Consider the following 26,907-nt stretch of genomic DNA (forward strand, 5'->3'; position numbering starts at 1 on the left):
TCGAGTGATCGGTAATAAGGTCATAAACAAAAATAAATGGGTACTGAATATGCAGATAAAATCGCCTCAAACTTCGTTGTAATTTTGATTATGCAACTGTACCCGGAGTTAATGTTTCATCATTATTTAAAATTTATTCAAATCATACAATTTATATATATATATATAAACCTGCCTAATTTTTAGCCGCGACTCTCGAATAAAATTCATCACACTACTCTTGGAGTGAGACAATATCTTTCGCATACTGCAGAAGTTATTTTAGGATCGTTTGTTAGCCAAGACACGCGATATTCGGCACAGCCATTTTTAAACCTTGGCAGCGGCGAAACTTACATGTGGTAATATGCTCTATCGGACTTGCCCAGACTCAAATACTGTATGTGTGTATTTCGTTTTGCGCATGAGCGGTACTATATTCGTTGTTTCAAAACACACTGCATGCTCTGCATAAAACTGGTTCAAGGCAATATTCGGGGTAGAATATTAAATTCACCCAACATCAGACGCGATTGACTGTTTGAGACGCGGTCGACGTGTTGACCACCTCTGCCTTTAGTTTAGACAATTTATATTTTCTCCTGTAGGCCTACCTAAATATTCTCATACTTTTTAGCTGTTTACTTTTTTCTGATGCTTAACTTATTTTTTATAACTTGGCAACCCCTATCATCCTTTCTAAAGCTACGTGATTATTCCTACTCAAAGCACGCAAAGTTATTCATACCAATGTAAGCCGGTTTAAAACAAGCACTAAAATCAAACTATGTGGGCTATAGCAATTGAATAAGTCCAGCAGTCCGAGATAGTGTGATGGGTGAGCTAGAAACAAACTCAAATGTTTGTTATAAACAGTAAAACATGACACTATTATTACACATCAAATTTGACGTATAATGGCAGACATTTTCAGAGAGTAAATCTAGGTAGGAAAAGGTGGGACACGTTTGGAAATGGGGCACAGTGGAAAATCAGCTCTCACACTCGTACTATATCCGGAATCACGTGTGCCGTTCGATGTTTGAATCCGCCCTTAGATGAGGTACAACGTCCCCGCAAACAGACAAAGGCCGTGCAAAGCGCTGTAAATAGGGCTGGGCATTTTCGAATACCTGATTTCAGAATCGAATATTTTTTTCGAATCTAATCTCGAATACTTGGGAAATATAAAATTGTATGAAACGTTCTTATTGTATTAGGTCCTCCAGACACATAAATTACTGAAAACATAGAATACATCACTCAGGCAGATTGCTGAGCGTTCACACACAATAAAAAAACGCGTTTTCGTCAATACCTCACTACAGAAAAAAGTCATATGTCAGAATTGCGTTGAAAAAGTATGTCTTCAAAGAAAAAAATTGAGAAATTTACCTCGATCATTGGCGGAAAATAAAAACAAGATGGCGGCGATTCCCCACTTTCCCTTAAGTGAAAGGTAATTCAAACTAGTTCGTGAGCATGCGAGAGCATGCATTGATTCTTGAATGATAAAATAAATTATCTGAATCTGAAATGATAATGCAATGCACCGTATGCAGGGTATTCTTTCCGCAAAGGTTTCTGCTTAATGACAGAGTAGTTATACCAAGTAGCACTAGAATAATATGAATACGAAAAGATTGTGCGAGGGAAATTACACAAGCTTGTGCATGTAAAGTTAGTATGAAATATGGCAGTAATTGAGTAGACTTTCAGTTTATTATTCGGCTGACGTGACAGTGCTAGTATATGCTTCTTGGTAGGCTACATATGCAAGTATCACTGGCAGACGCTAGGATTTGTGAGTTCGGTCAGGATTGCTCAAATACCGATGTGAGTGCTCGGGACAACTTTTTAGTTGTTTATGTTTATAAAATCCGTCAAAAACTACACGTAAATACTAGACCTAAGCTGCTTTCCCAAGTTTCGAAATATAGCAAAACGAAGACGTAGTCCATTACCACTCAAGTGTAACAAAGCAGCCGTTAGCTCATATGCTTCGTGAATATTTGAATATGGCTCCCTTGTTTTTGATCATTTTCTTCTCAACTTTTACAATTACCATATGAATTAGCAAAACCAAAAGTTTGTCTGAAAACGGAACATCTTTTAATAGTATCAGCTGCCCGATTCCTATTCAAGAGTTTATCTTTTTGTTTTTCTTATACATTTTTTGTATGATAAATAAAAAATATTTTGAGCCATCAACTATTTTCTTGACTTTTACATATAAAAACTAAAACTACAAGAGCATTAAATGTCATTGGATTTCAGTCGGTAAGTTAGTCGTTGATTTTAGCGGTTAATTTTTTGCTGTTGTGAATCATAACAACTCACTAGCGTCATCGTGTGGTTATTTGGGGCATTACCAAACCAGCCAAATACAGAGTTCTGCAGTTCAGTTTGACCATATTTACGGTTTGGCTGTCTGGTTATTGTAGTTACCGCCTTACCGGTATTCTAGTTCTACTCCTCCGTAAAGAGAGAGAGAGGGATTTATTATTTCGTCAACCAAAATAAAATAGCAGTCATCGTAATAATACAGGCCGTCCGTACAGTTTGAATATTCCGAACTTTTGGACATACGGTACCGGTAACTTTTCAGAATATGAAGATGACGGCAGAATCAGCCTGTGAGTATCTCCTGATTCTGTAATCAGTTTTATTTATTTCTGTATTTTGTTTTTATCAATTAGACTAGGGTACCGATACGGTATCATTTTTCCGACCTAAAATGCTGAGTATGAAGTCGCAATCTACCGTACCATCAGACCTTTATCTGTTTATGGTACCATACGGTACCGGTACCGGTACGGTATTTTATTAGTCTACATGGTGCCTAAATATTATAGTGTGACACTGTTTGCAGTGATTGTAGACTCTGATACTTGTACGACTGTACGGTCAAACAGCGAGGTGTCGGGCTTCTGAAATTCGGGTCTCATGTAGTTTCGTACCGGTACCGGTACCTAAAGTAGGGTGGCTTAGCCACTTTGCGGCCACGACCTATTTGCGGCCATCAACTTCATCGATTAAAATAATGCCAAAAAAATTAACGAACTGCGAGGATATTTTTCATGTGTTATCGTCCACTTATTCCTCGTAGCTCTGCGAAATTATACTGAAAAGCGGCCACAAACAAAAAAGTTACGACTGAAAACTGGACCGAAGAAAAAAACGGACCATTTTTTCATGTCGCCAACTACCCATTGTCCCTTTAAAGAAGCTTGAATATCCGTACAAATATATGAGATTTCTTTTAACCATCTTTAAAGTTCCCTTTTCTACGTTCAAAGGATGAAGAATAGGGGGGTGCGCATTTCCAATACATCGATAATATCTTTGTCGACCAATTTGCGACCCCCGTGTTTTTGTCTGTTTGATTGCTGTGATGCGGTGCTTTGTTTATAATTTGACGAGTTTTGTTCGAAATAATCGTGTTCTTAAAATATATGAGGGTCAGAAATGCGATTAGAAGCCCGATTTTTCATGCATGGCTGCATTTGCTCTAGTCTCGACGCAGCAAAAATGATGTTCAAGGCTTGAAATCGTGGTCGCACACTGGTCGTTCGGTCGCAAATACGTCTTCCGAGTGTCGTACTTTGGTGATTTGTATAGCTTTAACCCCTGGTCGTAGAAAGTTTAGCGTGTAGAATAAATGTCAATGCACCTACGGTAAAAAAATTACCGGGTTAGAAATACTGGTTTTTGTGTTATTGCGGTTTGAATGAAATCGTCCGCAGACTGGCTACACCACCCTAGTTACTTCTAGTTAGCATAGCATAACAAGTTTTGCATATGTCAATCCTAACTCCCACCTGACTGCTCGACTGCTTTATCCAAAAACTACGTCCCTACGACGTCATAGTGACGTACCTAATAAGGCCCTCCAAACTATACGAACTGTCATCCAAGACGCGCAGACGATCTTAACTTAGAGATAAGTCGCTATCTACCAGTCGCTGTTTTAATGCGGTCGTCATTATGACAGTCGTTCACTCGATTACCTCGCTATTATGAAGTCGATATTATGACAGTCGCTATCCGGCCTGGATACCATTAAGATTACTTCTAATGAATTTGTTATATACATATTAAACAATAGATTCTTCTCCCAATGGCATCCATGGCATACGGTACTTTGTTTGCGGCTTTTGTGGTTTTACAAACTCACTTTATCAGGGTCTAGGGTAGTTTAGTATCACAAGTACTCCTAGTGGGCTTTTCTTAACCTATTTTGCATATGTTATTCCTAACCTCCACTTGACTACGTCATCCAAACATTACGTCATTGCGACATCACAATCACGTCATATACCTTGCTAAAGTTTAGCTACGATTGCCCAGTCGCGGTCCTTATTTTGTCACTGTTACGTCGTAGTGGAATAATTTTCAGATAACGTAGTCAGGTTGGGGTTAAAAATGAAATATGCAGAAATTGTTATGCCACGCTCACTAGAAGTTATTGTGGTACGATACTACATAAGATCCCTTTATCCAATATGTATCATTCTGGTGAATGTTCTTAGCTGTTACTGCAATTGGAAGCTTTGCATAATGTCTTTGTTTTATTGTTTTTCATAGTGCTTGACCTTCCAATCCAAGATCAAGAAATTTTGAAGGCTATATGGAGGAAAAAGGGAATACTGCTGGAGGAGATTGAGGTTTGTTTATTCTTGAATAATATTCGATATTTAAGTCAGGTCAGAAGATCTTCCATGTATCGGAGCATTCTTCTTAACCCACCCACTGGAGTGTATAACTTGAAATTATAATGGAAATATACCAGACTGTTTGACATAATTTAGTGGCAGATTTTGAATGCCATCTGATCAAAAATTAGCTTAAGCTGTGCAAATTCTTGAAATTTCGCCGGATGAGAAGAGAACAGGCCGAAGTCACAATTTTGAGTTTTGAGAAAAACGCAAAAAACAATTTGGAATTTTTTTCATTTTTGAATTTCTAGATATTCACACTTAGTAAAGTCCTGAGCTCTGGTTATTTTAATGTGGATGAGAATATCTTTGTAATCAATATTTTTGGCACTCCAGCTTCAATTCCCTCCTGCCTTTTTACCCCCATAAAGGATTTTGGCCCATTCTGTCCTCAACAACTTCTGAAATTTTTTGTACGGGATGCAAGGTAAAACAAGGTGACTTAGGCCTAAGTTGCACTGAACAAATTTTTAGGGATGTGAGTTTCGTACATTTCATTTCCGATGTTCATGCCCATCATATTGGAACTTAGGACTATCTTTTTTCAATATTTTGGGGATTTGAGCCATGCTCTACAAGGGGTGGTCTTGAAATCCTGAATTTCTCAATAATAAAAATTTCAGCTGGACTCAGGCCCATTCTGTTCCCAAATATTTTAGTCTTAAGTCCAGCTGAAATTTTTATTATTGAGAAATTCAGGATTTCAAGACCACCACCTCGTAGAGCATGGCTCAAATCCCCAAAATATTGAAAAAAGTCAATTTTCCGAAAATGTGACTTAGGCCCCTTCTGTTCTCATCCGGCGATTTGGCTTAACTCGACTTGTTAAGTATTTCAACAGACTTTGTTCATAACTTTTCCCTTTGTTCCACCAAATATGATTTTGGGGTGTTCCATTAGATATGCCACCTCCCACAGATTATCATCAATTCCCTGGGGATCTCGAAGTTAACCAAATTTCTTTGCTAAAAGCATTAAAAAACCAATGAAATTAGGCGTAATAATTCAACTACAATATCCTAACATGAAATGAATACTTTAAAAAACTGAAAAGTAGATCTGATGATCATTTGCTCAACAGTAACAATTTATGATATACAAACACAACATTGCCTAGTTCTGTTTTGCTTATTAATGTTTAACCCTCATATATATATAGCTCTGTTATCTGTTGGTTCCCATATTTATAGATAGACATGTTATATTATATTCAGTTCACTTCCTTCTTGCAGTTTCGTAGTATATACATTTTTATGTCATTACAGAAATTAAAACGGGAACTGAAAGATGTTAATAAAGAAATTGAACAGGTAGAAGATTCTGAAGAGAGGTTAGTGGCTTGGATATTCTATGTTGTGTTGTTTTTTTAGCGTAGTATTGAACGTTTGACAAATTTGACGTGGCTTTCTTGGACTTATATTGATTCATATCATTTAAAATATATAACATTTTAATCTGGTATGTGAATATACTGAATATTTCCCAATACCAGTATTTTAGAAATTTATTTAAATATAATTTCAGAAAATTATATATTCGAATGAAGTTGCTTAATTTGAGATATTGTATGTATTCTATGTCTTTATTTGAATAATGCTAATTGCTAATACTTTAATTAATAACTGTCAAATTAGGAGTCATGTTGCTTGTATATTTGTCATGGAAATATTCCCAAATAGTATACTTTCATGCAAACAAAATTAAACTTGTAATGGGAGTAAAGTATTCCTAGATTTTATTTTTTTTAATTATGTTTCTTCATTAGAATCAACAACTAGTTTGCTCCTATTTTCCCAATATTTAACAATATCTACCATTATCTATTTAACTTTAACTGAACTTGTACGGAAAACGAGGATAGACTAATTTGAAATGTATAAAATGTAAGTATTATCGATTACTTTAATAGTGTGATGAATAGAAATAATTTCCTATTTTTCTCAATTTCTAATTTATTTTTGTGTATTTCTTGTATTTTACAACAGCAAATCAAATTCCAGAGCAAAGCAGTTGGCCATAGGAAAAAAACGTTTTAACAGCGATCCTAAAAAGGTACAAATTTTTTCTTCCATGTCTGAATTCGAAAAAAAAAATTAATTAAGGAAGTTCATCAAAAAATTAAGATTTAGTATGGCTACCAAATATAGGCTATGCCTATGCAAGCATTATCAAATACTGAGAATACTGATTCCAAAACCAATTTGCTGAATTCTTATTGTACACTTCAGATTCCCAAATTTGTTGCGCAATAGTTTTGAGTAAGTTATTTTTCTACCTCTACATTAGGTTTGTTAAGTTAAAAATGTAATATTAATACAGTGAGTCGTGGATGACAATAAATTATGATGAAAGTTTTTGTGGAATTTATGTTCTTCATTTACTACGTGCGTTGAATAGTTTATTTCAGAAGAAAGTACAGAAGGGTGCACGTTAACTTTTTCATATAAATTTCGTTTCAAAAAATTTCATCCTTCATCTAATCAGATGCGAAGCAAATTTAATTTTTTATTCAAAGACTAAAAACTTCATCTGCGCAATACAAGACGTAACACAGTAAAAAACATTTGCTATTAGAAATTCAACACGACACAATTCAAATGAAAGCAACAAAATATCATCTATATATATATATATATACAAACATATCATCTATTAGGCTGACATTTTTCTATAATAATCTGCTCCCCTATTAGGCGTAAATATTACAAGTTCCATTGAGCGTTTTGACTAAAGATGTGTGAAGATGTTATGAAATGAAAAGATGTTGTTTGATGGTTTGTGGATCATATTTCTACATTATCTTTTAGGGGATATTCTGCCTTCCAAAACTCGGTCCCATTTAGTTGTTTGAGATAATAGGTATTGGATTGATTGCCACTCCCTTATTAGAAAAGTTTCACATATTGTGCCCAAGGCTAACTACCTTATACTATAATTACTTATCGATCTTAAGATCGGTAAGTATGTTAATAGGTATTTGTCTGTTAGTCTGTTTGATGAACGCGATATCTCACGAAGGCTAGATTTTAATCTGCTCCAAATTTTGCATGTGCATTCATCATATCTCGAACCAGAAGCCTATTGATTTTGGATGAATTATGTCATATAATTAGCGAGTTATTAATTAATTAGTAGTGATGAGACACGCGGTGTCACTATAGATAGGGATGCCACTTTCGGATTTACGAATCGGATCGATTCGAATCGCATCTTTTCCGAATCGATTCGAATCAGATTTACGCGATTCGGAAAAAGAGAGCGATTTAGCGAAAAAAAAACATTGAACGTTTGTTAAATCGTCGTTTTCGGCGGCTTTAAATCTGCCAGAGTGTGTTTATGCGGCACTCCAAATAACGCCAAATTACGGGACCGAAAAAAAAACATTGAACGTGTGTTAATCGTTGTTTTCGGCGGTGTTAAAACTACCGAATGCGTTTATGCAGCACTCCAAATAACACCAAATTACGGGACCGAAAGAAAAACATTGAATATTTGTTAATCGTTGTTTTCGGTGGCGTTTAAACTGCCGAATGCGTTTATGCGGCACTCCAAATAGCAACAAATTACGGGACGTAAATAAATGAAAATGAATTTTTCGTGATTGACTTTTTTACTTGTCTGCCGTCATTTGTTTCAAGTTCGACACAACACACTCTTTTACGCATCACTCGAGATGATGTGTGGCGTAATTACCAGCAAACTGCGAGTTCAGTTTTCCACTAAATAGCCGAAGTTTCCATTATGCGCGAATTCAAATGGATCGTATACCTGAAAATTCGTGACAATTTTGATGAAAATTTTCAACAGCACACCTGCGCTGCCACTAAGTTATTGTACGCCCTGGCATGATTGGATAAAGAATCGGCTACCGACGTCTAGATAATGTTTAATTTTGATTGAAATTTAATTTAAACTTTGTTCTGAGAGCAATATTTCGCGTACATTTGAAGACTACTATTGCTGAATGAGTTCATCGGCCGGCAATGTTAATTTACAATCATGTATCTCATCCTAAAATATATTTTTATTTTGTTTGCGTTTGTCAGGCTTCCACTCGAGTGGCGGTAAACGAAATCAGGGGGACATAATGTAATAGTACATACACGTCTTTTTTCAGCTGTTACCAAAAAAAGTAGTATTTACTTTTAATTTTGTTAGCGCGATACAAGCGGATAAAACATTTCGGATTATTTCGAGCAAATGTCATAACGGACAGGTGGGAGTAAATAATACTTGAGGAATGGCAACTTGTGCACTGTTTTACATCAACACGTGGCAGATTTCATACCAGACCGAGCATACGGTGCGAATGTCGTCTTACTTTAGCCCCAGCGACCATGTTTGATCGAGATAAAGCGTCAACCAATTATCGCTAGTCAGCGCGGCGTCCATTATGCACATTTGGACTTTCTGAATTACGAAATTAAACGTAGTCCACATTAATAATGAAGCCCGAGTTAGCCAATAACGCTGTTTGCCACAAATAATACTGTCTCTAATATTTATGGAAATTTTTGTTCGCAATCGTAGTCGGATGAACGATTGTTTTTATCGAAATTAATTTAATTTAATCGTGGTTAATTTTATCGTCTTCAATCATATTCTTGTAAGCATTTCCCATTTATAGTAATTCAGATGCAATTAGAATGTTTTTGTCGTATTACTCTATGCTGCTAGCATAAATATAAAATATTGTACTAAGATTTTGAAGATAAAGAATCGGTAATAAGGCCGTCCCTAATTCAATATAACAAGAAGGGAAATACCACGGTCACATATACTGGTGTGGGACAAGGGAAAGCAGTGCTGTTACTGTGTTTACGACATAACAGTACAACTGTTCCCTGCTTATTTTCTCATATGAATTCCATCAAATTGCCTCAGCCCTGATACAAGTATAACACAATAACTCAGTATTGTAAGACTCACAGATAAGTTGCAACAGCAAGTTTTTCATCAATGCATTTATTAGTGATATCTATGACCTACATCTTTTTTATCATGATGAAAATAAGTGTGGCTTATTCACTGAAAAACCCTCATCACCCTTGCTATATAGCCTATTCCATTTTCAAATTTTTTTCTTCTAGATTTGAGCTTTTTTGTGAGTTTGGCCAAACATACGCATGTAATAAAAAAAAAAAAGCTTAATGGAATCAGATTCGGAAAGATTCGATTCGAAAAGTTTTGATTCGAGATTCGATTCGAAAAAAAATGTATCCAGAAGTGGCAACCCTAACTATAGAGTCATGAATCGAAATCGCAGTTTCGATCGATAAGTCTTCGGTCTCCGACCAATATTCTCGTTTGTGAACTTGGTGTCTTGCAAATCAGTCTTCATTTGAGCTAAGTTTTCATTTCTTTCGACTTTTTTCCTAGTGAATTTACTTCACGAACTTCAATGTGATGTTATTAGATGTTCACTACAATATTCGTTTGGTTTTATGAATAGGAATCGACAGATGCCGAAGATGGTCGTTCAATTTGATTTTCGCTAGACGGAAATCGAGAGCCATCGTCTGTTACATTGAAGAAGCTAGCTAGCTTCCTTGATGACGTAGTTTTCATCCTCCGAATATTCCCTACAATCTGGACTTGCATTTCGATTCCATAATTTAGCTATTGAAGCTTTTCAACACCTAAGGTAGTGAGCTTAAGTTGGCTCGAGAATCAGTCTCTAATGCGAGTGCTTGCAGCATAGGTTACTTATACTAAATCAACGCGAGTTTGTACAACACCAAATTCACTGCATTATCCTGTGAACATCAGTAACACGCATGTATCCTGTTCAAAGGACCAAGTGCGTTACGCATTGTCGGTATTCTGCTGTAACGGTGTCTCTTTCAAGTGGTACTTATAACGTGCCCAGATCATAACGCGTTCTGCCTAATTTATGACGTGTTGAAGAGCATAGTTTATGCCCGGATAAAAGCTTTATAGATTGAATCCAACGAAAGACAAACAAGCATGGATATTATAACATAGACGAATTATTATTATTCATATTGCAATAGATCAACAGTTCAATTGACTTCATCTCTCGACAGTCGGCTGAATTATTGATGCATATTTGAAGTAAAATGAAAGCTGAAGATAGATTGCCTATCAATTTCCGTCGGGTCAGTTCGAGAACGAATAACAGAAGATGTAGCGAGTTGCGAGCAATGGCTGCTAACAAGAATCGGGATTTTCGTAGCCAAAGCCCAACTGATGATACACCGACAACAAGGTTAGTAAAATCATTATGAAGTTTTAAAATGGAACATTCACAAGTTTGCATGAACATGTTGATTATCTTTATTATCTTATTCTTTGCCTGTACCTATATCTTACATCCCCAATATGCTATGTGTAGGGTAACTGTAGGGTAAGAGAACAAGACACAAGTACGAATGAAATCTTTGTGGTAGAGCAGAGGAGATCAATTTCAATTTATTCCAAAAGGTCAAGGGGATGTTCTACACAGCAACTAGTACTACAAAAGCTTCATTCCGCACATATTACTAAATGCGTGCAAATTTATCATTGATCTCCTTGAGCTATAAACACTTGCTAAAAATACATGCTGCTTTTCATTTTTTCACGAATTCACGAAATATGTTTGATCACTTTTATTCCACATGCGTTCCCCTGGATGACCAAAAACTGCAGATTTTAAAGTCACGAGTTATGACTGAATGAATAGATTTGGGTATGAAATGCAAATCTCTTACTTTTCTCAATTCCTTACCTTTACGCAGCACACGACATCTATCATTACAAAAATTGGAAAACAGATGTAGTGCTTCGCATACTGAAAGAAGACGCTACAAGTATTCACCGCTCTGTTGTGTTGAGAAATGGAAATATCATCAGAAATCTATCAGAAAATGCGTTAAAGTATTTTTAATCATAATTGCGATATTTCAAATGGTGAGTGTGACCATAACTTTCTCATTTCAAAACGGTAATCAGTTGTGAGTTGTTATATTGACTTGGTTAACAAAAGCTCAAGTCTATACAGTTTTAATGTAATTTTTCCGTCACAATTTCCCTTCATCAATTTGAACTGAAAATTACGAAGTTTATCGGGATGCGGGCCTTCCAAACTCGGTCTCGGTCCTAGATAAAAAAAAAAAACCTTACGTAACTCAGGTGTATATTAAGGATAAGGACTCACGAACAGAGTCAACAAACGAGTACTTTGGATTTGTCGTGACAAGACTACAACTAAATGTTCATATGTTCTTTGCCTGCATGATCTCCGTTTCTTTGCTGTAACAGACAATGCTAAATAAAGCGTTAGCGTATGCCTAACCTATAGGCTATGTTTCAATAATTCATATTGGATATATATACCATCTATTATACTTTACCATGTGATCAAAAATTCCATTTTGCAAACTACAAACATTGTTTTGTGAATAAGTCAGTGACGTTCCCAACTCTTCAACATACTAGCCACATTAAGTAAACAGTAAAATTTTTATGACTTCAGGTATGCGGAATGATTTTTGCAGCAATTCATGTAGTTCTCTCATTCTCATCTGATCAAGTAACCAATGAATTACAAAATCCTTTGCCTATTTACTTATCAGCGGCGATGGTGGCATTATCAGGATTATGTGACATGGTACTCTCGAGAATAAAAACACCCTACATGGTGAGTAATATACTTTGCACTTTTGTTGATGTGGGAGCATGTACACGATAACAAATGTAGTAATCACTGAATTTTATCGGGTATTTTATAAAATTCAGACAATGTATCTGGAGGTGTATGACGCGTCGGAATTCCTGAAATTTGTGCAAAGTATTTCAAGCAGTGTTAACTCTAAGCAAATTATGAGTGCGAAAGTGCTTCGCAGTCCAAAAAAAAAGTGCGAAAGTGCTTTTGCCGATTTTAACAAGTTAGGTGCCCTAGCCTTTCATATAACCCATTTAAAACGGCATAGATAAAAGGGCTCCTCCGGTTAATATTATGAATTAACGAGAAGCCTTTTCGTTAACCGAGTTCCCTTTAAGGGAATTCATGTTTAATTAAAACAAGCAAATTCATCGGCAACGAAATGACATCTGCTAACACCTGCCGCGGACAAAACTTTCATGCAATGTATCACGGTGTCAGTTGCTTACTCGCGTAAACAGCAAAGACTTTCACATTAGTTACTCCTTCCATCTAACAGACACGAGGCCGGCTGGAAACCATATTAGTTACAGGGTGGATCGTTTGTACAAATCCGGTGCAAACCCCCCCCCCCCCCAAATATAAATAGCAATCAACTAATTAGGGTTAGGTGCCCTGGAAATTCAACTTTTCGATTCATCTCTAAACCTAATCTGATAATTATTAATTTGTGATTTTGAACCACTTTGAAAGTCGCCACCCGCTGTTTTGAAAGATAGGTTAACTTACGTTCCCTCCGAAATATTATGCAGGATACTCCCCTGTTTTAGGAGATAGGTTGACCTACTTTCCTTTCAAACTTTTTTCTCCGAAATATTACACAAGATCACTTTGAAAATCCTCCTTGAACATCCTTGTTTCGTGAGCTAGCGTGACCTAATTTCTCATTTACATTTATATTATACTATTTCAGAGCTTACCCAAAGACAAGTAATTTTTAAATGTCCACTTGCCTTGGTTTGCGTGCGAGTTAGTTTAAATCGGGCAGAAAACATCATATATTGGCAAAAGGTTTAGTAATGTCATGTACTTTCAGCATTCATAAATAGCACTCTTTGTAATGCTGCTGACCTAGTATCAAATATTCGCATCACAACGCCACTTGCGAGGTTTCCATATATTTCAATTACACTAATAGGAACAATGACATCAAAGAGTTTTCTTTTGCGAAGGTACACTAAATATAACAAGGGTGATTCTTGAGAAAAACATGAATATAAAAAATAAATGAATGATATGATAATGGATCCCAAATAATTTTGAGAGTGTCTCGAAATACCAATCCATTTGATAAATAATTTTTATTCGACCACATGAACGCTGATATCCTGAAAATTAATGTTGAAAGAGAATTACGCATTCTCAGATATCGGACATCCAGTCGCGATATTCAATCGTTCATATGCACAAATCTCACATTAATAGTAATTGCTACCCAAGTTTGTAAAGTTTAGAAACCAACAAACAGAAAATAACTAACCTAAAACACAATGAAAATTCAGTCGGCAATAAATTCGTCGCCAAGACGATGCCATACAAAACAAAAAAGATTTGGTCGCGAGAGTTACGTGAGATGACTGCCGTTGTTTTTTAAGCAGAATGTAAAAAAAAATTATAATTAATAAACGGGAGTTACGACGCCCTTTACACATCGTGTGTACTAAACTTCCCTGGTAGGTACTTTGGTAAGTACTATTATAATTGTACCTATACACCTGTTGGAGTATTTCGGACAATTTCGAATTTAAAATAAATGAAAACCAGACATATAATAGAGACGCAAAAGTAAAATGAACATTTATTGAAAAAGTTATTATTTAAGGAAGACAACATGATCGTACAATTCCGCCAAAACCTCGATGTTCGCAAGTGAGATGATAAATAAATACTTCCCTGTATTCGATCAATTAACTTAAGCGTATCGTTGTTCTGCCAACAAACAGCCGGGTGCAAAATATTTCCGTCCTGTGATATGCTCACAAATATCCTCGATATTAATAGCATACCCTCGCGTATGTACTTTCTATTAGCTCTTTAGTGATCCCTTCCCTCCTTGGCCAAGTCATGTTTCGAATATGTGAACATTTTATTCGACCATACATGGCCGGCGGGATGTTAAAATTGTAAACAAGAGAGAGGTAAAATCAATCACGAATTTCGTTATAACGGCTCGTTTACGAATTGTTGCGCCTGTTATCGTCGAAAATGATTACATTTGTTGTATTTTGAGGCATTTAAGCAGTAATAATTAGGGCATGACATCATCAAAATCGTCAAGTGAGATCTTGAAATTGCAAATTCCGTAAATAAAATTGCGAATTATTCGGTAACGAATTCAGCTTTAATGACCGTCGGGGTATTGTTTTGTTGAAAATTATTATTAATGAAAGGTAAAATTTGATCTAAATTAATTGCAAAAATGTTTTATTTTAAATGTAACAAAACACATTTTGCGATATAACCTTGTATTATCAAAAACGGGTGTCCTGAAAAGTAAAATAGGATCTAAATTAATCGCAAAAATGTTTTATTTTAAATGTAACAAAACACATTTTCGCGATATAACCTTGTATTTTCGGAAACGGGTGTCGTGAAAAGCAAAATATGATCTAAATTAATCGCAAAAATGTTTTATTTTAAATGTAACAAAACACATTTTTCGAGATACAACTGTATTTTCGGATACCGGGTGTCATGGAGAGTAAAATGTGATCTGAATTCACCGTAAATAATGTTTCATTCCAAATGTATCTTAGGCATTTTTTGCGATATAACTTTGTATTTTCGAAAACGGTGCGTCACGAAAATTATTAATTTAATGTTTTATCTATCGTCTAACTAACGTCTGGAACACATCATTTTCGGGGAGAACTCTAGCCCGCGAAACGTCATTTAATTTAAAATAGAGAATGTTTCACGCATTTTAAAACGGAAAATCACCAGTAAGTGGACAGGGATTCAACCCTCCGGATTCAGTATTCTATATCCCCCGTGTCAGAACTTTCTGAAGAATGGAACAAAGAACCCGTCAAACCGCCGCGGAAGAAGGGGAGTATTTTTTGCACGAATAATTAGGGCGTGACAATATCAAAATCGTCAAGAAACTGGTGAATTTGCAAATTCCATAAATAAAATTGTGAATTGCTCGGTAACATTTTAGCTATAATTATCGCCGGGGTATTGTTTTGTTGAAAACACGTTGAAACTTGAGGGAATTAGTTACAATTAGCGCCTGACCTCTATTAGGCACTCGAGCCCAATCTTTTTAGCTTTAAGTCGCATACCTAAAATATCCTGCAAAAGAAGTGCTGTTCATTAACGTCATCTCGTCTTATGACCACGCAGAAATGCCTTTATAGCCGAATTATTCAATCACTATTTCAAATCAACATTCAGGATTGGCACAATTTCAGATTTGCGAAGTTTATCACCATATAAATACATGAGAAAGTTACTTATCGTCTTAATAAATATCTGCATCACGGTATGGACAATAATATTACCATTCACATAAAATTGGGACGGTAAATTTACAATCTTGATAGGTAATATTAAAGCCAGCGCAAATGTTAATTTGAGTCCTCAATGTCTTCAACAGCTGTTGCCGATGTGAACGAACGGGTAAACCCGAAATATAAAACTTCGATGTCCGCCGACCCACAAGAATTCATATTTGTAAAAAAGAGAGGGCAGGAATATAGATTACCCAAAACCTGGATATCGCCGCCAAAACGATCGGTGACAAGAACAATTAGCTATTACAACGGAATTAACCAGTAAAAAGGCTTTGTTGCCGATTTTTTAATGTTTCCACCACGTTTATGCCCACCCCTCCTCGCATATCAATGGGAAATAGTTGTGTAAATATCGCAAAATTCCGGAAAATGCCACGTCCTTTCAACATTGTGATTACAATAAAATGGCACTTAATGGTATTTTGTGAATTTGTTGATTTTGCAAATCTGTGACATGCTGCTAAAAGTTAAGTCTGATTTGAAAATCGTGCAGTTTGGTCACAATTCATCCAAAGTTACTATAACACCTTACTAACACTTTTTATAGTCATTTTGAATTCATCGATATCATTGATAGTCACATGACCACTCTCGTTCAAAGAAACGCCCCGAGAGCGTTTTTTGCGGGAGAAGCGGAATCGTGTGCTTGTATAATAATCATATTATAAACAAGAATTTTGCCGTTAATGCAAAAGCTTTATCTCCTATGTCTGCATCTCATAGGTTAGAATTCCGGTAAATATCGTTATGATATGCAGAATTGAGTTACAAAAGTACCAGTATGTTACTTATTTGTCAACTTAATACTCGAAAATATTTGTTAACTTTGAATTTTTATTCCATTCAAAATCGGAAAAAAGTGCTATTTCTCTTCAAAATCGAAAAAAGTGCTATTTCGCAGTCCCTAAAAAAGTTGCGAAAGTGCTTCGCAATTTTCGCAAAAAAGTGCGCTAATAGTGAACACTGATTTCAAGTATAATCAAATTTGTATTAGTTACCTCTAAGTTCAGTTGGGGAACCAATTTTTCATTGAAATTTCTTTTAAGATAAAAAAAAAAGTGAACGTAGTATACAAGTAAAATTTTCTGTCTGACTTGTGGTAAAATATATTGCAATTTTACTTGTAACAACGTAAATATTCTACCATATCTCTTCGTTCTAGATTCTAACTGGAATATTCTTTAGCATCAGTTCTTGCGTCATCACGTTGGCTGGGTTACTTTCATCCGCAACAGTCTCTCTGCCCAAGTTTTCATCGTTTGTGAAGTTTCAATTTGACTCAAAATTGCAAACGTGTACAGCTTACACACGGTGGGATAAACAACTCAACGGGACTTTCACAGGCATGTTGAAACTAAACTATGGGTTAGCAAAATAATTTTTTTCCAGTAATGGGGATGAGACTGGGAGTGTATTAGGCTAAATTGATATTTCTTTACAGCAGGTACAATGCTGAAATTCTATTTCTTGCCGTATGAACACACTATCATAATGATTTGAATTGTTTACATACTTTTAACTGTCCTAGATGCTCTATTCAAATATTCCATTACATATTGTATTATTATTTCATACTAAATTTATATATATTGAGGAAAATTCTTCGTAAACTTTCTTTTATTATGCTTTAGCTTATGATAGTAGAAATCGTTAAATTGAGAAAGAAAATTAACAACCACCGATTTCGATCAACACAAAGGAAAATGGAAGATGTAGTAAATGATGAATTATTTTACATTCAGGGGGAATAACATATAACAAGATTTCTGGATGCTCTCTCATTGAATCCACACTTCCTCCCATCACAGTAACGTTAGTTATATTTTACGCCATTGCATGTTTCACATCATTTGTGGCTTGCTTCTTGCTGACAATATTGCTGTGTGTTCCAGACAGCAACAAAAAATTGAATCGAATGGAAAGCAAGGTAAGTCATAGGAAGTTTATGTGAAAAATACAAATTTTCCGTTCTATATACATTTGTATCATGTTGAATTATATTGTAACTAGGAATCAAGTTATGTCAACTACGATCTTGAGCTAGATAATATTTGTGACGTTGAATCTTGGAGAGATGAGTCACGTGTGAAATCACGTGATATTCGCCGTGATCAGAACGAAGGATACCTCCCCGGAGTGACGATACCTCATTATACTCTACCGTACAGGTATGCAGAGCATTCATTTACAAGATTCACTTTAACATGTGCATTACTATGTTACTCGTTACTCATAATTCACCAAATGCAGAATTCCATTGTCCGAAAATGAGTTTTTAAGAAGAACAGCAAGTTGCACCACACGCGATGATATGAGATTGGAATTGACCACACCCCAAACGTTCTCAACTAATACCGTATGTGGATGCAGTAGCGGAACAGTTGTGAGTTCAGTGGTCTCAACAAAGTAAGTACGGAATTTATGAAGAGTATTAAAGTAAAACTATTTAATCATCATGATTCCAATTGTTATTATATCAAAGAAATTATCTATATAAATCACATACTGACAAGAAATAACCCATATTTTAAAATTCGTAGGTAGGTAGTACTAGTAGGTTTCCATAAGGATTTTATTTATATACAGAAAGTTGATATAGGCTTAGGCCCTAGCCGCTGCACTACTGCTTTTAGTCTACCTTGCTCAAAATATAAATTACAGTTATCCTAAAGCAACAAGTGCAACAGTTGGAAGACACAAACAATATAGAAGACCTATGCTACCACTCGAGTTCGGAGGTATTTCACTTTCAAAGCCCAAAGAAGATGAAGGTTACTAAATATAAGACAGTTACTCGCCATTGCTTTCCACGTTTAGCCTTTCTGCAAATAATGCCGAATCTAAATTAGATGTAGTTTTCATTTCCTGGCAATATTAAATATATATATACGTGATCGATATATCTTTGATCAGTTTTCCTAATTAAAGTCAGTTTATGTAAGCTTACCACACACTATATTGTTAATTAATCAGCTGATTCTGTCTTTAAAAGTAGGCCATGTGCTTTTTTCAACTCCAACTAAACCCTGGCATAATGATTTATTTACCTACTACAACATGAAATATTTATCATACACTGTTGGATCATTTAAAAATTGAACCACCAAATATTTTTCACAGAGCGACTGGCAGGTTATGATAGAGATGACAGACTTCCGCAGCATAATATGCGAAGTTCAGAAACACAGCATTTTCAGACAAAGCCATTAACATACGAATCAGAGAGACAGAAGATTACTATTGGAAAAGTGGAGGACATCAGAAGATTTCAAGACAAAAGAGGCAAAACAGTTTCTTTCAATCGTGACGAAGAGAGTTACTCCCCTCCGCCATATTCTGAATTGCCTGACTACGGAAGCCGAGCACAAGCCAATGCTAGGGTATTAACTGGATCAATTTTACCAGAAACTCCTGGCATGGCTTGCGGCTCTCATTTTGCAGGAGAAACTATTCTTTGAGTTCAATATTTATATACTCCTGCCAATGCCGTCTTTCCATATTCGAACCGCTATGCCAGGGCCATGATATTATCTGAAAATTGGAAGAAACCCACATAGACTAGACTTCTTCATTATTCATTAGTGTTTGTAGTTCGCAAGCAACACATTATTGTTTTTTCTCTGTTTCAAAATTGTGCTAAAGAGATAATTTTTGGATTTGTGGAATAAAAGAAAATTCACTTGCAATACTGTTGCATTATCGTGTTACGCCCGCAGTGGTTCTCAAACTTTTTTTTGCTTACTTTTTTAGGGTATATGTAATGACGTTTTCTGTCATGTGATATTCAATTCATGACAACTACGAGAATTTAACATGCGTTTTTATTTTAATTTATTGTGTTAAAGGTATCTTGCGGTTGCGTCGACTTACTAAAACAAAATAAAAGCATTATTAATTTAAAATACCACGCCAATCGCGGGCATGATAATAGCCTATTTGATAAACTGCCCGATTATATTGCGATCTTGCAAAATATTTATTACCGTATCCCAGAAAGTACAATTTAATTTAGAACAATAAAATGTATATGAAGGACATCATTAAAAAATCTTCATCGCCTCAAAATCTCTGCGAAACGGCTTCTAAAACAGTCTTCGCGATCACGAGGATATGTAAAGATTTTTCCGATGCGTAAAATATTTAATCCGTGACCGAAATGCGTTGCTTTTTATATCTCAATTGTGATGAATTTAAGCTGCGCTTGCACCAACAAAATAAAAGCATTCTACTCAGAAAAAAACACGCCAATCCGCAGACACAAAAATGGGCGATAAAGTGTCCGATTATATCTTGTTTTGATTCGTATTTTTGCGAATTCGACATATCTGAACTGTTTTTCAACACTCACTTCGCTCAATCGCAATGTAGCCACTAAGATTATCACCGTAAAAAGAATTTCAACGTTTGCGATAAAATGTCAAAATTTATTTCAAAAAATTTAATGGAATATGCTTCGCATTTATCATGTTATATATATATCATCATAATTCCGAAAAAGGTCGCGTCAGCTCCAGTTAGATTAACTAAGCGCGCAAGTCAACGTGGTTGAGAGTGTAACGCCTTGTTCACAAATACATTATATCATAACAATTCAATCCGATTACAAAGTAACAATCACCCTTAGACAAGGCAAATGCAGTAATATCATCCCATAACTAATAGTCAATATCACAGCTTTTTCATGATATAATTTTTAATATTGCAACTAAACTAAAGCTCCCTTGAAGACATAATGACACTTAATTTATCTGATTCACAACTAATTTTTGGAAACATAACTGAAAACTGGCTAATAAAACGTAAAGTAACGAAAACAGGGCATTGTTTACATTCAATATCTGTCTGAGCAAAAGAAGTGTCTGAGCGACCCCCACTTTTCAATTGTTACTTCATTATTAATTCTTTCTGATTGGCCATTGTTACCAAATTAAACAATGAGTCGATGCTTGCGGGAACATCGGTCGCGTGGGAGTGATCGCCTGTCCCTCGACCAAGAGTGGCTAGAACTTCATCGGCCTAGGTGTCGTCTTTTCGTTACCTGGTTTGCGTCCTTTCTGTATTTTAGTGTAAATCATTAAAAATACGAGCAAGTTGCACTAGAAAAAGAAATAGACCATTCCAAAATTTTTGACGATTGTTTTAAAAGTGTTTCGGAGAGTTGGTGCTTTTAAACCGGTTTACCTGTTCAAACCCATCATTTTTATAAACACGTTCAACCACATGCCGCTTACAGGTAGGGGTGGCTTACCCACTTTGCGGACACGACCTATTTGCGGTCATCAACTTCATCGATTTAATTAATGCCGAAAAAATTAGTTACGACCGAATAACCGACCGAAGAAAAAAAACGGACTATTTTTCCATGTTGCCAACTACCCATCGTCCCTTTGGGATAGCTTGAAAATCTATAGAAATATGATAGATAAAAACATGAAAATTGGCAGGTGAGTGGAGTTGTGTTTTTTTTAACCATCTCCAAAATTTCGCGCCAGCGGTAACATCCTTCCACCCTACATACTTTTCCCCGGCAAGCGTATGAATCCGTCTCATGCACTGGATTTTCCCGATGGCAGCAGATGTCATGTAACTGATAAAGGCTGGATGACTAAAGATTCATTCTATGACTGGATGGAACAACTATTCATACCTAATTTACCTAACAAGTCAACAAGAGGGGCCGTCGTATTTCTTCTTGATGGTCACACGTCCCACAAAGATTTTCGCACAAGCACGTTAGCCCGAGAAAATAATATCATTCTCTACTGTTTGCCTGCCCACACTACACATATTCTGCAGCCACTGGACAAAGAATTTTATGGAAATTGGAGTCGCTGTTGTGATTCTTTTTTTGGAAAAGAGCAGTGTGTGGTTGATAAGTACACGTTTGGTCGAGTTTTTACCCAGGCGTACTTACGAACCTCACGCTTGGATGTGATAGTAAATTCATTCAAATCATGTGGCGTCTGGCCTCCAAATATTGGAGCTGTGGATTTGGAAAAAGCATTACCGTCCACCCTATTTGTTGACGATGAACCATCAATGTCAAAATCCCCAAAGCCCTCGGCCCACGCTAATTCTCAACAACAGATATGGGAAGCGAATGGCTCTGCGATTACTGACGTAGAACCTGTCTTCGATAATCTCGACGTGGCCCCAATGTCGCTTGCTGACCCAAAGTTTATTGAAGGTGGAAATATAGAATTCCCGACTAAAAGCATGTTGGCGTCGAATGAACTAGATCATGATGTGTCGTACTTGGATTTACTTTTATTTGACGACGAACAGCCTGAAGACGCACTTATCACTTTGAATATGTCTGATATATTGGATGACCAGCCATCTACATCTCGATCACCCGATCCTGGTTGTAATACATCAGATGTTGTTGAGCTAAACCTAAATGATCAGAGTACAAGTGCTTTAGCATCCCCGGCTTCCAAAATGTACGAGAGTCTGTCACCAAGTGCAGGAGAGCTTTAGAGGCGTTGGAAAGGGATATGAATAGAGATGAAAAGACACTGTTTGAAAAGAAGTTAGAGTGTGGAGACATAGAAGGCATTGGGGTATATATCGCATGGAGACACCTAAAGTTGGAGACTTTGAAAGAACTAGAAAATAGAAAAAGAGAAATAAGAAGTTTTTGTGTTGATACGGATTCGACAAATTTGGCTAGAAAAGAGTTGTTTAAAATACCAGAAAAGAAAAGGCCCGTGAAAAATTACAAAAATATGCCACTATATAATTTGTCATCTGATCGAGCTGTAACGGAGTTGAAAGATTCAACCGGGAAAAAAGGCTAGCTGAGGAACAAAAAAGGAAAAGGGCAGACAGAAAAGAGATAGGCAAAATTCAAAGATCAGAAAAACATGAGATTAGAAAAAGTCAAACCTCTGAAAAGGAGACGAAATTTGTCTATAAAACAAAAAGAAAAACAAGGAACATTGCAATGTATGTAAGGTGCAGTTCAATGGTGGGCCTGATGAACCACGCTGGATTGCGTGCGATCAGTGCGATAAGTGGTTCCATCTGCACTGCACCGAGCTGAATCCGCATTTAAGCGCATCAGCAGTAGAGGGACTTCGTTGGTTTTGCTGCAAATGTATTTCTGCCATATAGAATATTTTACTGCGACTATGCGAGTGATAAAAACTTCTTGTTGGAATTGATTGTGTGTCTTATATTCTAAGCATTTTATCTACCAGTACACAAAAATATGGTCATAGTTTAAATCAAAACATAGTCTTTAAAAATTGCCAGTGATGTACGAAATACGCAAAAGGGTAATGTTTCTAACATATAAGGCAGAAACTTGAAAATATCACATATAACTTTTGATGAGAAGTGAACACAATGGCAATTTTGTTGAAAATATCAGGTAAAAATCGCTGTTTGCGTCGAAAGCAACAAAGTCATTTAGTAAAATTTTATTGTTTCAAGGACGGTTGAGGTTATGCTATTTTATTGTTTTGATGCCACTATTGAAGGCTAAATCGCGGCACGTATATTCAAAAACATATGGGTTGTCGAAATAACCGTGTTGTTAAAATATATGACGGTCAAAAATGCAATTAAAAGTTCAATTTTTCCACGCATGACTGCGTATGTTGTAGTCTCGACGCAGCCGAAACGATGTTTAAGGCTCGAAATCCGTGGTCGCACGCTGGTCGTTCGGTCGCAATTTCGTCTTCTGATTGTCGTACTTTGGTGGTTTGTATAGCTTTAACCCCTGGTCGTAAAAAGTTAATTCGAGTTGTAGCGTGTACAATAAATGCCAATGAACATACAGTGGAAAAATTACCGGGTTAGAAATATTGGTTTTTATTTTATAGCGGTTTGAATGAAATCGTACGCAAACTGGCTGCACCACCCCTGATAGCTACTTTCACCTTGGTCTATCGCACCTTTCCGGGACTAATTTTTGAATATTGGAACTAAACTAAAGCTGCTCGTAAGACATAATGACAATCGAGTTATTTGATTTTACTCAAATACAACTGAAACGAACATATAACACGCGAACCACGAAAACGATGCAATGCTTACACACATGCTTAAACAGCTTGCTTGAGTGAGAGGAGTGCCTGAGCGGCTGCACAAATTGTGATTGTTACGTCATTGTTTACTAATTGCTGATTGATCATTGTTACGGAAATAAACAATGAAATCGATGCTCGGGGAAACATCCATCACTACTTGAGCCAGTCAATGTTTAGTCATGTATGTCCAGTACATACTGCATACGTTTCTATTAATTCACAAGTATTTCATTGTAACTGCCCAAATGTTTCACTGTAACTGTCTAGCGGCTAATTTTAGACTATTCAAATAATTATACAAGAACAAGACGTATATTACAATATTTATTATTTATTCCAACTGGTTAGTAGATTGAATTTTTTTCTCATGAAATGCAGTTTCCGGTCAGATTTCCGTTTCCCGCGATATTCTGCGTGAATTGTTGCCATACTACGATCTAGGAATAAACATTCATAGGTGCAGAAAATGTTCACCAATAAAATATACTAATTATTATTATCATAGAATAAACGGTTATTACAGAATATTTAGCCGCATAGCCTGTGTTGATAGCAATATTACCAATGTAGCAACTCAAATGTAGAAACTCTTTCGGCATACAGCCTTACCAATGCTGTGGCGACAGAACTATGATTTTCTTGCTACAACTCTGTTTAGAATCTAAAACTACAAGTTTTAAAGTAGTTCGAAAATTGAAAGACTCAATTAAATTTAATACATCTATATCTACAAGAAAAAAATGATATTAAGAAAATTCATATTTTGCCTCAGTTAATCAAGCCTTAACTCAGTATTAAAACTATACGGGTGTTTCCTTAGTATCTAATTAAATTTCAATTTACTCACATAGTTTTTCTGCAAATACCAGGCTTCTGAAAATACCACGGATCATACAATGGCATTATCTTCCCATCTTCCGTTGTGATGGTCTCAGGTTTTTCCTTGTGGCACTTCATGTGGCTATCGCAAGCACCTTGTAAGTTCCATAATCCACCACAAAGTTCACCTTCTTGTTTGGCACAAACGTCGCAACATCTGATAAAGTTTAAGTGAAAGATCAGTTTCTAAATAATTATTAAAATGAAACTTTACATGTGATTTCTAATAAATATTTTCCACAAACTAGTTTTACTAAATTCTATCCTTATAGCTCTTTCCAAACTTTTAAGCTCGCGACCCCTTCCAATATATTAAAATTTTCTGCGAACCCTGTTGAGTCAGCATTTTTATGCAAGAGCGCCACTTTTTGGCTTTTCCGATCAAAGTCGGCATTAGCAGATGCACCGATTCTTTGATCCTATGTATTTTCTCGAAATCGTGAGATTTATGTTCTGACTAGTTTCAATAATTGTGTTCCCAATCAAGTCTGAAAAAGTACAATAGATGTGCAATTGGTTTACTCTTTGCGGCCCCTAAAATTCGCACGCAGCCCTGTGGTGTCGCGACCCCCAGTTAGGGAAGCCTTGATAAGTATGATAAGGAATTCTATTGTATTTTGTGAAAAGATTATTTCAAGACAAATTTGCGTTTGAATAACAAATTTAGTTGAACACATCTTCAAATAAAATGAATGATTATAAAAGACACATATGCAATTAGCAACCTGCAGTTATCTTTTATGATCGATCCCATACATTCGGTTAGCTTCTTGCACTTTTTCTGTTTGCAACGTCTACAGGATGAAGCGTTACATGCGTGCATTATGCCAGCACAGATGAGTAATATCTTGATGAGCATTTCAGATGATAATGACAGCAAACTCCAATATTTAGAGCTGTGAATAATTTCCAATGCCCTGAAATATAAATTCATTTTATGGTAGATCGCCGAAGATAGCTTTGGGATTACTAGGTTTTATCGTAAGTAAAGAGGAGGCCTGTTCAACGGAGATCGAGACCCCATCCATCCCTATGCCTAACTTATGAATACCACCAGGCAAGTACCGCGTAAAAACGTTCTAGTTGGCACAAGTAATCGATAGATATCACAATATTGAAAATTTAGTGTGTTCCACCACTCATTCTAACGCGGTTATATCTATAAATTCTCGTCAAAATTTCAGTATAATTGTCACAATCCCTAAAAGACCAAAAGCTATCACTATACCGGACAAAAAAGACATAAGGACGCTGTGAAAGTTACAGCAGCTATGACAGTTAAGTGATTACGGTAGTTAATGCGGTATATTTTGACCTTGCAATTGTGACAATTATAGCGAAACATAATATGGCTACGATTGGTATTATGGTTATCACTTTATTTACAAATTCCCATAGGCAATTAAATCTAATCAGTGGTGGGATTCAAATTTTTTGTCAGCAGGTTCCATCACACAAATGTCATATTTTTCAGCCGGTTCTGTTACGAAAAGTCATGTTATTTTCAGTAATGCTAACCGGATCGCTGATCTCATAAAATTCCGTGAGACGATTCTATATAACCGGTGCGAACCGACTGAATCCCACTATTGGGTCTTATATATATATCACACTGGCCTTTCTTCCGAAGTGGCTTACCACGGAATAATAATTTTAAAAGAATGTCCTATAACAACTTCACACAACACACTCTTGTGAGTTTTTCAAACTACGTAAGGAACGGTCGTAATTTTCGAATAATATTTCTGTGGAATTATTTTAAAAAAATTCAGGTAAATCTGATTATGTAAATAGTAAAATCCTAAACAAAATCGAATACCATCAAATTCACCAAAATTCCCCTTTTAGCCACTCAACTCTGATGTCTCAGAAGCCAATGGCAATTGTATCTTCAATATATAACATTTAAGCGCGCGATATAGAGTCAGTCTTACTCAATATACAGAAAGAGGTGACAACTTTTGTACATTTTATCAGGCCATATCCCGTAGCTTCTACGGCCCATGTAGCTAAAATGGCTAAATTAAGAGGATATGTTTGTGCCACTCATATAAATTTTGTACTTACTTGCCAAGAATTACTCGCATTTGCAAACTCGTAAAACTTTCTAAATA

The 26,907-nt window shown here is 36.0% G+C and overlaps 3 protein-coding genes across 3 annotated transcripts; 2 read left to right on the forward strand and 1 right to left on the reverse strand.

Annotated features, from left to right (window-relative positions):
• The first annotated feature begins 2,389 nt into the window (after positions 1 to 2,389).
• On the forward strand, positions 2,390 to 10,845 carry LOC144428289 (cytohesin-3-like). Its single transcript, XM_078117309.1, has 5 exons — positions 2,390 to 2,615; positions 4,567 to 4,646; positions 5,963 to 6,027; positions 6,683 to 6,749; positions 10,712 to 10,845. Exons 1-5 carry the CDS (start codon positions 2,591 to 2,593, stop codon positions 10,769 to 10,771), a joined length of 297 nt encoding a protein of 98 aa, XP_077973435.1. The 5' UTR covers positions 2,390 to 2,590; the 3' UTR covers positions 10,772 to 10,845.
• On the forward strand, positions 10,778 to 19,549 carry LOC120337298 (uncharacterized). Its single transcript, XM_039405048.2, has 9 exons — positions 10,778 to 10,926; positions 11,438 to 11,609; positions 12,175 to 12,339; positions 17,041 to 17,221; positions 17,621 to 17,805; positions 17,889 to 18,046; positions 18,129 to 18,284; positions 18,540 to 18,649; positions 18,999 to 19,549. The coding sequence occupies exons 1-9, from the start codon at positions 10,778 to 10,780 to the stop codon at positions 19,334 to 19,336; spliced, it is 1,614 nt and encodes a 537-aa protein (XP_039260982.2). The 3' UTR covers positions 19,337 to 19,549.
• A 4,678-nt stretch (positions 19,550 to 24,227) lies between these two features.
• On the reverse strand, positions 24,228 to 25,682 carry LOC120337358 (venom protein 302-like). Its single transcript, XM_039405129.2, has 3 exons — positions 25,519 to 25,682; positions 24,762 to 24,950; positions 24,228 to 24,351 (listed from the first exon to the last, which is right to left on the reverse strand). Exons 1-3 carry the CDS (start codon positions 25,650 to 25,652, stop codon positions 24,345 to 24,347), a joined length of 330 nt encoding a protein of 109 aa, XP_039261063.1. The 5' UTR covers positions 25,653 to 25,682; the 3' UTR covers positions 24,228 to 24,344.
• Positions 25,683 to 26,907: the final 1,225 nt, after the last annotated feature.

Source organism: Styela clava, chromosome 10 (genome assembly GCF_964204865.1).
Source record: "Styela clava chromosome 10, kaStyClav1.hap1.2, whole genome shotgun sequence".
Taxonomy (NCBI): Eukaryota; Metazoa; Chordata; class Ascidiacea; order Stolidobranchia; family Styelidae; genus Styela; species Styela clava.

Excerpts from the sequence above, each read along its gene's own strand:
- LOC120337358 (XM_039405129.2), bottom strand. The coding sequence starts at position 25,652 with ATGCTCATCAAGATATTACTCATCTGTGCTGGCATAATGCACGCATGT. Across the intron at positions 24,951-25,518 it reads ATCATAAAAGATAACTGCAG|ATGTTGCGACGTTTGTGCCA; the intron begins GTTGCTAATTGC and ends AAACTTTATCAG.
- LOC120337298 (XM_039405048.2), top strand. The coding sequence starts at position 10,778 with ATGAAAGCTGAAGATAGATTGCCTATCAATTTCCGTCGGGTCAGTTCG. Across the intron at positions 12,340-17,040 it reads GAATAAAAACACCCTACATG|ATTCTAACTGGAATATTCTT; the intron begins GTGAGTAATATA and ends TCTTCGTTCTAG. Across the intron at positions 18,285-18,539 it reads AGTTCAGTGGTCTCAACAAA|TTATCCTAAAGCAACAAGTG; the intron begins GTAAGTACGGAA and ends TATAAATTACAG.
- LOC144428289 (XM_078117309.1), top strand. The coding sequence starts at position 2,591 with ATGAAGATGACGGCAGAATCAGCCT. Across the intron at positions 6,028-6,682 it reads GTAGAAGATTCTGAAGAGAG|CAAATCAAATTCCAGAGCAA; the intron begins GTTAGTGGCTTG and ends ATTTTACAACAG. Across the intron at positions 6,750-10,711 it reads TTAACAGCGATCCTAAAAAG|ATCAACAGTTCAATTGACTT; the intron begins GTACAAATTTTT and ends ATATTGCAATAG.